This window comes from Camelus dromedarius, chromosome 2 (assembly GCF_036321535.1).
Source record: "Camelus dromedarius isolate mCamDro1 chromosome 2, mCamDro1.pat, whole genome shotgun sequence".
NCBI lineage: Eukaryota > Metazoa > Chordata > Mammalia > Artiodactyla > Camelidae > Camelus > Camelus dromedarius.
In genome coordinates this window covers 4755307-4772524 of record NC_087437.1, presented here as the reverse complement: position 1 = coordinate 4772524, position 17218 = coordinate 4755307, and the positions used below count along the sequence as shown (strand labels likewise).

At 37.9% G+C, this 17218-nt stretch overlaps 1 protein-coding gene across 6 annotated transcripts in view; it reads left to right on the top strand.

The window, feature by feature from the left end:
- HACL1 (2-hydroxyacyl-CoA lyase 1) overlaps window positions 1-17218 on the top strand; it is a 47838-nt gene that overhangs the window by 3021 nt on the left and 27599 nt on the right. For all 6 annotated transcript variants that reach the window (XR_010382882.1, XM_064490875.1, XM_064490878.1 and 3 more), the window contains exons 3-12: window positions 879-919; window positions 2193-2273; window positions 3356-3428; window positions 5098-5175; window positions 5996-6090; window positions 7681-7793; window positions 10042-10177; window positions 14046-14151; window positions 15479-15562; window positions 16511-16612. Coding sequence is in view for 5 of the 6 variants with exons in the window: in XM_064490875.1 (XP_064346945.1) it covers window positions 879-919; window positions 2193-2273; window positions 3356-3428; window positions 5098-5175; window positions 5996-6090; window positions 7681-7793; window positions 10042-10177; window positions 14046-14151; window positions 15479-15562; window positions 16511-16612 (909 nt within the window). In the remaining variant the exon portion in view is untranslated. The remainder of the gene's footprint in view (window positions 1-878; window positions 920-2192; window positions 2274-3355; window positions 3429-5097; window positions 5176-5995; window positions 6091-7680; window positions 7794-10041; window positions 10178-14045; window positions 14152-15478; window positions 15563-16510; window positions 16613-17218) is intronic.

Genomic DNA, 17218 nt, shown 5'->3' with positions numbered 1-17218 from the left:
CTAGTAAATCCCCAAACATTCGTAAGTTCCGTAACACATTTGATCCTTTGTAAATGTTTGAAAAGATTAATAAAAGCAGTAAACTTCACAGGAGACTAAGAATAAAAGAGAAATACAAATTACCAATGTCAGGAGTGAAAACAGACCACGGACCCTAACTAACTCATGGGATGAAAAAGAAATCACAATGGGAAATGGAACGTATTTTGAATTGAATGATAAAAAGATGAGCTCTCAGACAAGTAAGTTACAGCTAAAGGAGTTCTTAGAGGAAATAGTTTCAAATGAATCTGTTAGTGAAGATGATCAAAAATCAATGCTCTAAGCTTACATTTTAAGAAGCTAGAAAAAGAAAACCAAAGTAAACCCAAACTGAAAGGAGTGAAATAGTAAATACAAGGGCAGAAGTTAGTGGCACAGAAAACAAAGAAACAGTAAAGAAAAACCAGCAAAGCCAAAAATTGGTTCTTGGAAAAGATTAATAAATGTAAATTCCCTAGCAAGACTGGTAAAGAATAAAAGAGAAAAAACACAAATTATCAATGGTAGGAATTAAAAAAGGGGACGTTTCTGTTGATCCTGCAAATATTTAAGCAATTATAAGATGATATTGTGAATAAACTAGATGATACGGACAAATTCCTTGAAAAACTAAAACTTAGATTTAGATACTTACACCATTATTTGAAATTTACGGGTAGAATATGACTGTTAAAATGAAAAGCACTCCAATTCCTCCTTAACAATGAAGTTCTACTTTCTTGCTTAGTAGTAAATTATTATATACATACTTCATAAATGGATAATACTTAATACTTATTACCGAATACTGTTTAATAATATATGGACGCTGAAGTCCCCATGTTTTTTCTTTGTAGGCTTGTTATGCTGCCTCCGTGATTGGATATCTGACAGGCAGGTAAACTGAAGTCTGTTTCAGTTTCTTTTTTTAACTGAGTTGTAGTTAAAATACAGTATTATATTAGTTTCAGATGTACAACATAGTGATTCGGTATTTTTATACGTTATGGTCACCACAGTAAGACCAGTTACCATCCGTCACCATACAGAGTTGTTACAGTGTTACTGACTGTGTTCCCCATGCTGTTCATTGCCTCCCGGTGACTTACTTATTTTATAGCTGAAAGTTTGTACCTCTGAATCCCCTTCACCTATTTCATCCATCCTTCCACTCTTCTTCCCTCTGGCAACCACCAGTTTGTTCTCCGTATCTATGAGTCTTTTTTTTTTTTTTTTTTGCTTCATTTGTTCATTTGTTATGTTTTTTAGATTCCACATATAAGTGAAATCATACAGCGTTTGTTTTTCTCTGTCTGACTTATTTCACTGAGCATAATACCCTCCAGGTCTGTCCATGTTGCCACAAATAGCAAGATTTCATTCTTCCTTTGTGGCTGAGTAATATTTAATTGTATATATATACCACATCTTTCTTATCCATTCATCTGTGGGTGAAAACTGAGGTTGCTTCCATATCTTGGCTACTGTAAATAGGGCTACATGAACATAGGCATGCGTGCATGTTTTTGTATTAGTCTTTTTGTTTTCTTTGAATAAATACTCGCAATAGCATTGCTGGATTGTATGGTAGTTCTATTTTTAGTTTTTTGAGGAACCTCCATACGGTTTTTCACAGTGGCTGTACCAATTTAAAGGCTGTCTTAAGTAGAGGTTCTTAAAAATTATTTTATACATTGAAAATGGCAAACTGATTATATGGAGATTTTTCTTCAATGCTTTAGGCTGAGAAAGTCATCTAGGTAATAAGGCAGAGCCCTACGCTTCAGAATTACTTCCTGTCAGAGACCAATTGATGTTTTATATTTATTTATTAAGAAATTTTTCGAAAACACTTTCACCATACAGAAATGTACTCAGCAGCCAAAAATTTGCTTCTGTATGCAGTTGACTTGATTTAGCCCAAACATACTAGGAGCAAAATATGAATAGGTTAGTGAAGTACAGTGTGAGGATGATAAGTACCTTATTTCCGGCAGGAAGACTGATACAACCCTGTTTATCTAATTCAAAAATACAATTGTTTTACCAGTTGTAGTAAGACCTATATGTCCTTTCTTTGAAGTCCAGAAGGTTACGTTTCACAGAGTGATAATGAATCAAGTATTGCATTTGACCTACTTTTAATAAAGTGAATTCTGTTTTGCTTTCAGGCCGGGAGTTTGCCTTGTTGTTTCTGGCCCAGGTCTCATCCATGCCTTGGGTGGAATGGCAAATGCAAACATGAACTGCTGGTAATTAGATTGTTATTATTGAAAACAGTTTCTTAAAATCCCAGTGCGTGATTTTACCTAGTGAAGTATCCACTGATCTGTGATGGGAATACCGGGAATCAAGTGCTTGAGGAAATGACTCAGTGACAAATTAAGAAGAGCATTAGGAATAAAGTGAAAAACCATCAGTAATTCCTTCACTTAGGGATAAACACTGTTAATATTTTGGAATGAATATGTATTTGCATATATATATATATGTATATTCCACATCTACATATGTATGTGAATGTGTGTTTGCCTCTTTACTTTAAGTAAAGAATTATTTATTAAAGATCCCAGCTCAGTATGCAAGAATATATATAATTTTTCACCTTGTCTTTCATAACTAGGAAAACAATTGAAATCTTACATTTGCGTTTGCTTTATAAGTTCATTAGTTGATCTTGGCCTTTAATCCCATCTCTGGTTCTTTACCAATAAGATCATGTTAAAAGGGGCTATGTCTTGATCAATTCATACAATATTTAATTTTCCAGAGGGAAGGACATTGTTTTCTTTCTTGCTATGTGTTTGTTACAGTTTCTTCTTTCCTTTCTTCCTTCCTCATCTTTCTCTTTCTCATCTGCTTTAGAGTCCAATAATTTTTAAGTAACTTTAGCTTTGCTGTATCTTTTTTTTTTCTTCCTGAAGGATAAGAATTTTACTACTGAGAAATTTTCCTCATTCTGCCATTTCCAAATAGACTTACTTAGGAAAGTGTAAAAAAAGTTTTTCCTTCTCCTGATCCCAAAAATAATAGGAATGGCCTAACAGTTCATTTTACATCACCACATCAGCACCTAGAAGAGGCAGGGGAGAGCCGGGCATGGAGGAAAAATATTTACTATAAATTTCAGAGTTTTCTGAAATTGCAGAAGGGTTCTCTTACATTAGGTTGTTTCCTAACTGTTTGTAAATTGACAGGTCTTAAGGGAAAATATAATTTTCTTTCTCTCTTCTTTAACATTCATTGAATGTTTTTTATTCATTGAGCACCCTGCTGAGTATTTTACATGTTGATCTTATTTGTAATTCTCCTTTTTAAAAAATAACTGTTTCAGGCCCTTGATTGTGATTGGTGGTTCCTCTGAAAGAAGTCAGGAAACAATGGGAGCCTTTCAGGAGTTTCCTCAGGTACCGGACTCTAAGATCTTTCCTCTGGCACCCGACTCTAAGATCTTTCCTCTGGCATTTAGTAGCATAATTATGCTCCATTAAGATTTACTCCATTAAACCTCCTGCCTGCAAAATAAACAGTTAAAATAAAATATAGAGGTACCTGAGATAATTTAAAGGTAATTTTTCTTAACTACAAGAAGACTTCAGTGCGGATATTAAGAAAGCTTATGTTCTGCTTAGGAGCAGTCTTCCAATACTTTTTGACTGAATTTTGGAGTCTATAAAAAAGTTCTTCAATGGTTCAAGAAAATGCAGGAATAAAAATGGTTTGGGGCTATGCCTCTCAGACTTAGAGGAAGCGAAAAATTGAGAGGAAAAATCCTACTGAAAATGACTATCAGTATACTCTGGACAGGGTCATTTTTACTTTAGAGGAATAAAGGTAAGTATTTAAAATTTTTTGAAAACTCCAAAGAATTTGTCAACAAAGTGCTACAGTTTTAAGCATAGCTGTAAAAAGCAAATAGGTGAGAGTGAATGCTTAAGATGTGAATATATTTGAGCATTTATGGTAAAAAGTTATGCGTAAAGTTAAAACCATTTGGCAAAGTCTACTGGTAAATCAGGAATCGTGAGAACTTCAGAATATAAAAACAGAATTTTGTATATGATTTAAACTAATATAAAATATTACATTTTGGTATTGGTTAATGAAAAGTTAGATTTTTATACTCTCAAAAGAGAATTGAAGTTTTATGTAGTTTATGGTAGAGAACTGCAACAGTTATTGAGAAGATGCTGATATATTTAAAAAATAAGTAGAGCAGGTAAGTTATTTAAAAGGAAATTTAAAATTACTACAGAAACATTACAGATGAAAAAAGAAAGCAGAGAAGAATGCCCATTACAAAAATTTTTTCCTGAAAAGGAAGATAATACATATTTATTAGATGAAATTAAAAATTTGAAGAGAAAGATCACTGATTTGATTTAAAGTCCAGGTATGTTTCTTGTAGAAATACTTAAAACTAAGTGACATGACCAGAACAGACTGAAAGCTGGGGGGTAGTCTTAATTCTGTCACGCTTGTGGGATAGAAACTACCAACTGTTCCATAGATTTCATACCAAAAAGTATCAGGAGAAACAGGTTCTCTACAGTGCTTCAAATAAACAGTAAAAAATTAACACTACTGAATTTACATAATCCAGACAGCAAAGCAACAAAATATGTAACAGGAAAACTGGCAGAAGTATGAAAGCAGATTATTATTGTAATGCAGTGTGACAGATGAAGTTGCGTATTCCTAGCTGTGGTGTTTCTGGGTCTGAGGATATACTTCTTTAAATTTTCAGGAGGCATTGCCAACTTCCATTCTCATTTATACCCTCACCGCAGTTTATGAGATTGCCTGTTTTCCTGTATTATGGTAGAAGCTGGGTGTTATCTAACTTTTTTATTTTTGCCAATCTGAGAAATGAAAATGGTGCCTCATTTTCCTGAATCATACCAAGGCAGAAATTTGATTGTGCTTTTGGGCCTTTAAGAAACAGTCCAGGTAATGCTTTTTTCTCCATCTTGCCTCTAAACGTAATAGAAAGTAATGGCTTAATATTTTGTTTTCCTTTAGAGGAGTAATATGATACGTGAGCTGAATTTCAAGTTGTCTTCTTTTCACATATAGGTTGAAGCTTGTAGATTATATAGCAAGTTCTCTGCCCGGCCAAGTATCATAGAAGTTATTCCGTCTATTATCGAAAAGGTACAGTATTTCATTGCAAGTCCTCTGAGTCAGCTGGTTTATCTCAGTTGCTTATACCTGTGTTATTTTTATTCTCAATAGAATGAGTAATAATTTGGAATATACTCAGGCAGTTAAAAATGATATTGTTCAATAGCTATTTACATTTTAATGTTCACTGTCGTTAATTTTAGAAACAGATAAAATGATTTATTTTTGGAAAAATTTCCTCCTTTTCTTTAGTTTAAAACACTTTTATTTTAAGTTACGGAAAAGTAGAAGGAAGGATATGAAACCCTGGGTGCCTTTCTCTTATGCTTTTGCAAGATTATTTTTGAAAATTAGCACTGATGCGTATAAGACTAGCTCTTAGTTGATTAAGTAGTGTATTATAAATTAATTTTATAAGTGAAGTTACAGTTGCACTGTTTCAAAAGCCACGTGTTGCAGAAACTATTTGACACCTGTTACAACATCACAGTTTCTGAAACCTTTGCCCGATCATTAGGATTAGGAAGTGGGTGAAAGTGCATGGTAATAAAGACTTGGCAGGCAGAGCCTAGTAGATAATTTTTAAGACTGAAGTGTAATAGAACATGAATTTTAAAGCCCTAAGTGAGTAATTTCTTTCTTACCTCTCCTCTTTTAAATAAAAATCTTTTAAAATGTATACAATCAATAGAGGACATTTCAGTTTTAATAAGAATTGCTTATTTTTCCAACTAAGGATATCCAGAAAAATTAAAATAGTGTTCATTTCATGATTTTAGTTTACCTTTGAGTGGAATATAATAAGGCTTGAGATTTTAAAAATATTTTCTTCCATTTGTAATAAACTCAGGCAGTGAGAAGCAGTATTTATGGTCGACCAGGTGCTTGCTATGTTGACATACCTGCAGATTTTGTCAGCCTCCAGGTGAATGTGAATTCTATAAAGTGAGTAATAGTTAACTGGAGTTCTTTCTTAATTGTATTACCATAATGCTTACCTTTTAAAAAGAATTTACCTAGCAGTTTATAAGTTAATCTTCATTTGTCTTAACTTTTGATGATTTAGTAATTAAATTGAATCTTAGCCAAACGGCTTAATTCTCTTAATTAAAATGGTATTATTTAGTAATTATTTTGGAGTTTAATTACTCATCGAATACTTGGAGCTTCTCAAAATCCTCGCTTGAAATTATTCTTCCAGTAACCATAAGAAATTAATCCTCCCTAATGTTGTATGATTGTTTAGAGTCTTCATAGTATAACCAAGAGATGAAGTGACTATTGAAAAATTATTAGAACTCAGCATGAAAAATTTCAGTCTATCTCTGTGATTTAAAAATATTCTGACACCAGATGTTACTATGCTGTGCCAAGTTCCTTTAAGTTCCATAAGTAAACACTGAGTGAACACTAAGTACGACGAACTGGTGTCTCAGTCACCCCTGGTAAGGATGGGCACGCGGGTTAACGCATCACTATGAGTACCATTTAGCAGATTCCTGCTGTCGTGGACCAAGTGGCCCTTTAGGGACTACAGAGAGACAGTGGGCATTTCTGCACACTCAGGGTACTGAGTGGCTTCTATGTGGGAGAGTCAGACAAAAAGTGTATCTATTCTTCATAATGCTGAAACATGACAATCAAAATAATATTGCTGTGGGGAGAGGTGCCTCAGGTAAGTTAACCCTGTAAGCCGTCTTTAAAGTCTTTGCAAATATTTGTATGTCCTTTTTTTAATATTATATGCCAAAGTTTTGTACAATATGATGTTTATTAATTACGATAAATGAAATAAAACACTGAGGACTTGGTGTCTAGAAATACTTAACTATGACAGTTTTAATACTTTTTTTTACTAATGCATATTGTGGTACTGAAATACTGACTTCCTCAGGGACTGGAAATATAGTGAGGTAGTTAAAAGCATGGACTTTGGACACAGAACAGCGTGCTTCCATCCAGTCTTTGCCACATGCCATTTGGGAACCCTGGGCAAGTCACTTACTTTCTGAAATTTTCTCCCCCGCAGTGGTGAAATGGAGATAGTGGTAATACCTAACCTCATTATTTTGAAAATTAAATGAGAGTAAATGGCACATAGTGTAGATATTAAATATTAGCTTTTAGTATATTTTGATTTCTACTACAACAACAGCTACTACTATAATGTGAAGCCATTAATTCAGATTTCCTGCCAGTGAGTTACTCATTGACTGGCTGTTAGATGGTCTTAGGGAACAACTGCTGGTTTACCAGATGTGACAAGGATATTATGGTTATATAGGAGAAAGTCTCCATCTTTTGGAGCTGCGTGGAAGTTTTTAAGTCTTGCTAGCTGTAACCTGCTTTAAACTGGTTCAAGAAAAAATGCGTATGCATGTTTACGTGTGTATGTGTGAAGCAAATGTGAAATTGTAGTAGCTGAGTCCACACGGTGGGAACATGGAGCTTGCCATCCTGTTTTTTCCTGCCTCTTTGTGTGTCTGGTATTTTCTCAGTTGGCCACTTTTCAGTAACAGAGCTCTGCACCCCCAGGTACGTGGAGTGCTGCGCGCCTCCTCCTGTCTGCATGGCGGAGGCCTCTGCTGTGCGTCTGGCCGCGTCCATCCTTCGGGGCGCCAGGCAGCCCCTTGTGATCGTCGGGAAAGGTAGCCCCGAGCCCAGCCCTGACTCCTGCCGGGCTTTCCAGAGGGTGCTGGCTCTCTTCAGCAATGCTCTACGTGATTTACTAGTGTCTGCTTTAATGTTCGATGTTAGAATGCGAGTTCTCTTCATCCACTTAGCATTATTTATTAGTTTTGAAATCAAAATTATTCCAGAATGCCTGGAATATCGCCTATTGGATTTCTTTGGTCTTATGAGTAAAATGTGGTTTTTTCCATTATAAAAATAACATATGATTATTATTAAAAATTTGGAAAATCTAGGTTAGAAAGAAGAAATTCCTTCATACAAAGAATACCATTTTAACATGTAGTAGTTTTCTTTTCCTTTTTTGCATGTATATTTTATATTGTCATCATATTATATAGACAGTTTTATATTATACTTAATTCATTTAACTTTATAATAACATTTTCTCATGGTCTTAAATTTTTTTTACATGTAATTTTTAATATCTGTTCATGTATATACTAATACTTGACTGGCAAATTATTTAAATCTTTGCCAGTTTTTGTTTATTTACAATAGCTGTGACAAACTTGATTGTGTTTAAAGCTTTTTCCGTATTTAGAATATAAGATTGATTCCCAGAAAGAAAATTAACTAAGTGAAAACATATTCATATGTTAAGACTTCTGGTGCATATAGTCAGATTGCCTTCTCCCGAGGTGTAGTACCAGCTTATGCTCCTCATAGTGTCTGTTACGTGTTCCAGAACTGAAGGGCTATGAATCACCTGTGCCCATGCCAGTCAGTGATTATACTTAGGAACTAACCACATAGAGACTAAAAATAGTTTTAATAAAAATGATGGATAACAGGAAAAAAGTGAAGTCAGAGCTGAGTTGAATACAGCTGTCTGATGTATTAGTTCTGTGATCTCAGCAGACACTGCCAAGTCTCAGTTACCTTTCTTGCAAAAGAGATATTAGCTACCTCAACAGTGTTATAATTAGACAACAAAATAGATGGAAAGAGCTCAGGGGATGCTAGTTTTCATTCTTCCTTTAACCAGCATTCGCTGAGCGCTTACAGTACAGCAGGGACCACAGAAACCATTTGTGAGGAACGTAAAGGAACCAAGGTCCCTACCAGTAGGTGGGTGGACCTGGTAGCGAGTGAGCGTGGTGTCCTCTGCAGTGACGTGCAGAGGGCGGAGGTGGCTTCTCAGGCAGTGGCGGTGTTGCTGTGCAGGTGGTGTGGAAAGACTACCAGAGGAGATGGCACTGTGGCCACTCCTGGAACAGTGGGTGGCAGGTCACTGAGTAGACGCAGAACACAGGCAGTCCAGGAAGGAGAACCGAGTGGACAAAGGTAAACCGAGGCAAGAGGAAGGATTCAGGGAAACTTTCTGTATTAAAAAAAAAGGAACTGTTTTTTTATCCTCTGTGAATGAGAAAAGATCCTGAGGTGGTTTTAACAGTGGAGAACATTATATTGAATCTGAAGGCATTACGCTGTTCACTGGGATTCAGTAGAGAATTTTAATTTGTGGATAGGGAGTAGTGTTCTACTAACCCTGAGAGAGAGCACAGAGTTAAATAGCTACAACGCTGGCCTTGGTGGCATCAGAAATGAAGTCATTTCTCTGTTCAAACAGTGAGTTGTTTTCAGTGGCGCTGAGGGCGTAAGGCCTAGGGTTGCTCTGCAGACACACAACTGCAGAAACACACAATGGGACCCAGTCGGGTGAGCGCTGTTGCAGTCACAGCATCGTAGAGCCTGTGTGGCGATCCCTGGAGCTTTAGAAACTCGTGCGCCTTTTTAGAGTTTCCATGCCTAGACCCGGAGACTGCAGTCCGGGGTGGCCGTGGTGGGAGCCACCCATGAGGTTAGAGAGAGCCTCTCCCTGTCGGGACAAAGTCCTTTCGTGCCCACCTGCACCTACCAGTAGGTGGTGCGGCCAGGGAACTGTGAGTGGTGCTTCAGTAGGAACATAGCACAGAAATGGCCGTTAAGAGCAGCAAGAGGGGTGAGGTGTGGCTTTGTTTGGGGGTAGACATCCTTGAGAATAACTGATAATATCAGTTGGGGGGAAACTAGAACTGTTGCCTTCTTAAACATTTAAAAATACCAAAGATAAAAACCGCTGTCACAGTTTGTTCCAGCGTTAAGCCGTGGATAAGCAGGACAGTATTTGAGAAGCTCTGAAAGCCACGCCACGTGAACTGTCCTGAGGGTCCCGTGTCTGGAGCCGAACTGACTTGTCCGGTGCACGTGCCCCTCTTGCAGGCGCTGCTTACGCCCGCGCCGAGGAGGGCATCAGGAGACTGGTGGAGCAGTGTCGGTTGCCATTTTTGCCCACCCCCATGGGAAAGGGCGTCATCCCAGACAACCATCCAAACTCTGTGGCCGCTGCCAGATCCAGGTACGTGGCTCCAGGTTCTAAACACAGCGCCTGGCAGATTTTAGGCTGATGTAAAGTCTTCTGTGACTTTAATGAGTCTAGGAGACGTTCTGAAAGAGTCATGTCATTGCAAGTACGTCTGTTTCTTCTTAGGCTTTTCAGCACATTAAAGGTGCTGTCCTCTGCCTCCCGACCCTCATGGTTTCAGACGAGAACTCTGTAGTCTGTTCCCCTCTATGTAATGTGTTGTTTTTCTGTGGCTCCTTTCAAGATTTTTTTTTTTTATCTTTGGTTAGCAATTTGATTATGATGTGTCTGGACATGACTTTGTTTTAGTTTATCCTGTTTGGGGTTCTCTCATCTTTTTGAATCTGCATATTGATATCTTTCACCAAATTTGGGAAGTTTTTGGCTGTTATTTCTTCAAATATCTTTTCTACACCAATCTCTCTCTCCTTTTTGGAGTAACACAAATATTAGGCATCTTGATATTATCTCATAGGTCCCTGAAAAACTGTTTAAGTCTTTTCGGTCTTTTTGTCTTTTATATTTTCTGTTTCTCTGCTGAGAGCTGTAATCCTCCCATTTATTGCAAGAGTATTTTTATTTACCTTATGGGACCTAATTATGATAGCTGCTTTAAAGTGTTTGTCTACTAGTTCTGTCATCTGGGTCATCAATAAAATTGGTATCTATTCATTATATTTTCTTCTGAATTGGTTACATTTTTCTGGCTCTGTGTATTGAGTAGTTTTGTATTAGTTACATCCTAGAATTTCGAATACTATTTCGTGAAATTCTAGGTCATATTGAAACCCTCTGCAGAATGATTTGTCTGTTTTAGCAAGCAGTTAGCCAGGTTGGGTTCAGACTGCATGCAGATACCGTCTTACTTGCTGGAGGCCTGGTTCCAGGGTGGATTCACTTTTCACAGCCTTTGCTGTGCTCCTTTGGGTCTGTCTGCACGTGCCCAGCCCAGGGGTGAGCCCAGACTTGTGCTGGTTCATATCCAGAACTAGGGATTTCTTTTCTCTCTTAGGCCAACCCCACCGTCCACCCCCACTGCACAGAGTCCCTTTTCCTGGCCTTTGTTGCCACCTTACATCACCACACAACTGGGGCTGCCTTTGAGGCAAAGTGGCAGAAAAAAGAAGAAAGATGACAAGTAAGGGGGGTGCCCCATACTCGTCAGACCACAGGGGCCCCTTTTCCTGGTTCCTCTTGCCTGAAAAATGAAGTTTCTCTTGGAATTTTAGCTGCTTGGGGCCTCCCACGGTGCCTCTGTGCTGCCCTCAGAGCACAGCTGGGAGAGAGAAAAACAGAGAAAAAGGAAGAATTCAGTGCTTTGGGTGTTGCAGGGTCCCTTTTCCTGACCTTGTGGCCAAAAAGACAGGGTTCCTCTCCAAGTTTTTGCTGCCCTTTATTTCTGCAACAGGACTGCTGTGAGTCCCCGCTGGGAGATAAAGGAGGAGAACACCTTGGAGAGTTGCCACCCATAAGGGTCACTTCTTTGACCCTTCCGGGGCCACCTGCTGTTGTTTACTTTGCAGAAGCCTCAGGTAGTTGCTTTTTCTAGTTGTTCAGGGTTTTCCGTTGTCATCAGTGGGAGAGCTCGGCTGGAGTGGGTGTCCCCAATCTTGGCTGACACTGGAAGTCTTCTCTTTCCAGATTTTTAAAACACACTTTTAGATTAACCATACATTTTTCTTTTAATTTTTTTATTATGAAATATTATAAATATACAGATAAGACTAGAGAATAATTTAAGGAACACTGATATAACTACCACTGTAAACTTTAGCAGATACAACACAATATTAAGTAGTATGTTGTTGCTTTAAGGTTTTTTTTTGGTAAAGAAACAAAAACAATTTCGGATTCATTTGTAGTCCCTGTGTATCTTTCCTGATTCCATTTCCTCCCTCCGTGAAGAAACAGGAGTTCACTACTGTTACGCATTTGGTAGTTTTCATATTGTCCTGCATGCCCGAAATTACTTTTGAGGTTTTTTTTAATGTGATGTTTGCTGCTCAGTCTTTAAGTGTTGCCCATTTAATGTGAAGTTAATAGCTTATACTTTCACTTTTTTCATATTAGCATTCATTGTACAGTACACAAATTAACTACTACTCTTTTTGACATACTTTTACTTGGGTTGAATTGGTTTATTTTTATTCCAGCTGAATTTTGAGAAAATAATATTAATGACATTAATGGTGTAAAAAAGATTGCAAGGGGCTATAAATAATTGAATCAATGATTTCAAGGGTTTTAGAGTGTCTGTAAGCGAGTCTATCCTTTCACTTCTAGCTGTTAAATTTGGTCCCACAGGCTCAATACAGTATATGAAGATAGCTTTTTTGACTATATACTTGAAATGATAACTGAATTTCTGTGACAAATATCATAAACTACCACAGAAGACAGAAGCAAAACTGAGATCCTCTCTGGGAAAAAGATAAGAAAAAAGGGAAAACAGCAGAGAAGTAGAAAAGACAAGACCCACAGCAGTTATGACAAATTTTCCTGAAAAAAGGCAGAAACTTTAGATTGAATTGATAGTAATGCCAGTTATATATAGCATTAGAGCCACATTGGAGACAAAATGATACAGCTTAAGAACAAGTGAAGACATATGAGATAAACAAAAAGAAAGCAAGGGTTGATTGCTATGTTAATATCAGAGTGGATGTCAGAGTAAAATTTAAAAACTGAAGTTACATGGACAGACATACTAAGATATATAAAACTTAGAAATACACTTGGTGTAGTATTTTTTGAAAGCAGTTCAAGAAAATGAATTACATTTTTAAAATACCTGCTTCTAACAATAAAAAGATGGTGGTTTCTAGGGGTTTGGGGAGAGGGAGGGAGGGAGGAATGAATAGATGGAGCACAAGGGATTTTTAGGGCCATGAAATGATTCTGTATAATACTATTGTGGTGGCTACATGTCATTATGTATTTGTCAAAGACCATAAAATGTACAACATCAAAAGTGAACCCTAATGTAAACTATGGACTTTGGTTGATAATAATGTGTCCATGTTGGTTCATTGATTATACCAAATATGCCACCCTGATGAGGGATGTTGAGGGTAGGGAAGTATATATGTGTGGATGGGGAGGGCTGTGTGGGAACTCTGTATTTTCTGCTCAATTCTGCTGTAAACCTGAAACTACTCTAAAAAAAAAAAAATAGTCTATTAAAAGAAAAACAAAATACCTGCTTCTAGGAATCAGCTTGAAGTGTGTATTGAGATTCAAGAATAAAGATGTGCAACTCAGTACTATTAAAAACAAAATATCCAGCAGTTGAGGAAAGGCAAAATAAATTTGAAATATATGTTCAGCAAAAGATGTAGCCTTTGAAATTTGTATTTAAGAAAAACATATTGACAAAGGAAAATGTTTATGATAAAAGTACATGAGACAGTATTTAGTATATAAATTCAACTATAAAGAAGTGTGTGTGCAGGAAAAAAAACTAGATGAAGATATGCCAGAATATTAACAATGGTTTATAAGTTGACAATATTGGGTGATTTTGGTTTTTCCTTTATACTTTTCTGCTTTTTCCAGATTATCTACAGTAGACCTGTATTAATTTTTCTAATGATCAGAAATTATAAATGAAATAGAGTATATGAACAGCCTTACGGTAGTGTTTCTGTGCGTATTCATCTTTTAGATTACTACTTAAATGGAATGGCTTCATAAATTATTTCAGTTTGAAAGATCAAACTTACCACATATGCTGATTCTGAAGATCAGTGTAAGCTGCAAATCATTTACACTTTTCCAAGTGCTTTAGAAATTAATTTTAGAATAATTCAAGTAAGAATGTAGATATGCTTTTTATGTTACATCAGATTTTTCTTTTCAATAGGGCTTTGCAGTCTGCCGATGTAATTGTGTTATTTGGGGCCAGATTAAATTGGATTTTGCATTTTGGACTGCCTCCAAGATACCAGCCAGATGTGAAGTTTATCCAGGTACTCAGAGAGGAGAGGTTTCAGTCAGAGCTGTCTGGAGTTTATTGTTCTTTTCTCAGCCATTATCAGCTCCACTCTCTTCTTGGCTTTTGTGAACAATCATTTTTCTTTTTATAAAAGTAGGATTTTATAAATTGTCTAGCATAATTATAGGTACCAAAGTAAGCTGCCTTTTCAAGACTGTGAAACATAACATACCACTTTACTTCTACGCAGAATACCTTTCAAAATCAAGTCTTAAACAGTTTGAAAAGCATAATGTGCCTCTTCTTCATAGTTCAGGTGTATCTAAGGTAGACAAAAGAGGTTCAAGTAGGATGGTAGGTTAGAACAAAACACTCAGCATTGTTGGGAATCCCCAAACCTTCGAACACTCTTTGATTGGAAATCTCTAGAAACAAGCTGGTTTTATCTGTGTCATTAAACAGACCGTTTGAAACAGGCTCCTGCGTCTTTGTGGCCTTCTGTATAAGCCGGTTTCCTTAGTAGTGTGGGGAGTACTGCCTGCACCATGCCGTGCAAACCTGTCGGCCCTGCAGATTTTGTAGAGGGGTTTGATGGCCCCGCCCCAGTTACCGTCTTCTCCGTTTACCTTTTACTTCTTCAGGGGTCAACTTCTAATAGTCCCTTTCCCCTTGGGGCTACTGGAAACTAAAACCACAAACAGGTGAGACCTGGGTTGCTGTGGAAGATGCTGCCACCTCTCGATTGCCCTCTTGGTTACAGAATAAAGGGCACCCCCTTTGGGGGCCTGAATTACTCCTTCTGGCAAAAGCTGTTTTCGCTTGCCCATGGCCATGCAGAAATGCAGCGTCTGAGTAAACGGGCAGCAGGCACGCGGCGCCCTGGGAGTGGTCCCCACCACGTGGTTCCTGGGCCGGCGGCGTCAGCAGCACCCGGGCCACCTGCTGAAGTCAAACTCCGAGGTGGACTCTTGCAGTCTGTGGCTTAACAAGCCCACCGGGTGATTCTATTAAATGCTCAAATTTGAGAACTCCTTCTCTGACTAGGAATTCCTGTGCAATTAAGAACCTTACTATTGATTAGACTCAGAACCAGAGTTGATCATGTCAGATGCATTCCTGTGGGTATGACAGAGCAATACCAAAGTTCTACGGAGTATTTTTAAATGAGGGAAGATAATGAGGCTTCTGTACTAGCCATGATGCTCATGTAGTTCCATGGATTTTTACTTTTATTAAGGAACTTCTTAAATATCAGATCTTTATCATATGTTACACATACACAGTCCCTTTATTCAGTCTTAAGTCTTAAAGATTTTTTAAGAATAGACATGGCTCATTCTGTAGCCTCGTCTCTTTTTCAGGTTGACATCTGTGCAGAGGAGCTGGGAAATAATGTAAGGCCTGCCGTGACCTTGCTAGGAGACATAAATGCTGTCACTGAACAGGTAGGCGCTTTCGCCTGGGTTTTAGTTTATGCGATTGGTCTTCAGGGAAGTCAGTTCTTGAAAATGTTTCCTTCTTGATTCACTTGATGACAGGTCTATTAATAACTATTTGAAACAAAATTTATGATGGAAAGCTATTCTTAAACATAACTAGGGAACTTGGTAAATCCAACTGCTTGTATATACATTTGTGTGTAAGTAAGTTAAGCGTTTTTGGAAGGTAACTGAAAACTTAAAGGCATTCAGTCAGTAAACTGATTCAGCCGCCTGAAGGACTGTGCCGTAGCCCCCAGAGGAGCTGAGCTCACAGCCAAGAAACGGCTTTATGTACCGGAAAAAGTTTAACTTAGTATTTCTTTAGGCAAAAAGGAGATTTTTGCTCTTCAAACTATAATCAGCGACTTATCCAGATTGTTATTATTTGTACATAATTTATGCATTTCACTGTGACAGGAGATAAAATATAGGCACACTTGTCAACCTGGTTTTGGAGACAAGTTGGTATTATTATCATGATAATACATGTCACGTATTAAAACACTCTGGAGCGTTTGGTCTGTATCATGGGAATCCCTAGGTATTTGGGGCCTTGAGCCTTCCGGCAAGTGTTCTGTTCTATGGTGGAGTATTTTCCTTCTAGTGTCAAAAACAGAGGAGGGCTTAAGAGCCCCCTGCCTGTGGGGTGTGGAGGGGGTAACGTTTCCGCTTTGTCTTACGGGAATCCCAGCATCTGGCAGAAGTCTACACTGAACCAGGCAAAAACTTTACACGTTATCTGTTTGTCTTCTCTTGGTTGTTTGCTGCCTAGAGGAAAGCAGGGAGTATGAGTGATGTGAAGGGCAGGATGAGAGAGGTGTCCTGTTTTCTGTAAGAAGAGATTTTTATGCTAATGTGATACAAGTTTATTCTCAAAAAAGAAAAAAAAATTCTGTGATTTTTTTTTTTTAGCTTTTAGAACAATTTGATAAAACACCATGGCAATACCCTCCAGAGAGCAAGTGGTGGAAAACTCTGAGAGAAAAGATGAAGAGCAATGAAGCTGTATCCAAGGCAAGACGGACCCACTGAAGCCCAAGGACACTTCAAGTTCATAGTTCAGTTAGTTCTGTCACAGCGTGGCATATGCATTCCTGAAGTCAATTACATACCTACACGCAACCCATTCATACATGTATCACAGCAGACATGGCACCTGACGCTTCTCGTGGCAGTGGGCATTGGAAGGCTGCAGCCCTGAGTCCCTGGGAAGTGTGGAGGGAGGGGATCTGACACTGACAGCTGTCAGAGCCCATGTGGACGGTTGTGGCTCCCTGTCCTCAGTTTGACCTTGGCACCAAATCACAATTAACCTTAAATCCTGGGGCACGTTTTTCTACCTTTAAGTTGTAAGTCCTTCAGGGCATGCATTTATAATAGACAGGTGTTTAATCAAAATTGAAAATCTGATCTAATACATAGTTGCCTTTTTAAAAAATTTCTGCCTTATTGAGGTAAAACTGACATGTAAAACTGTAAGATACTTAAAGGTGCATCATGGTGCCCTGACGTTCATGTCCACTGGGAAGGAATTCCCCATCTAGTTAATTCACACACTCATCACCTCGCATCTCTCTCTCTTTTCTTTTTTCTGGGTGAGAACGTTTATAGCCTCCTTTT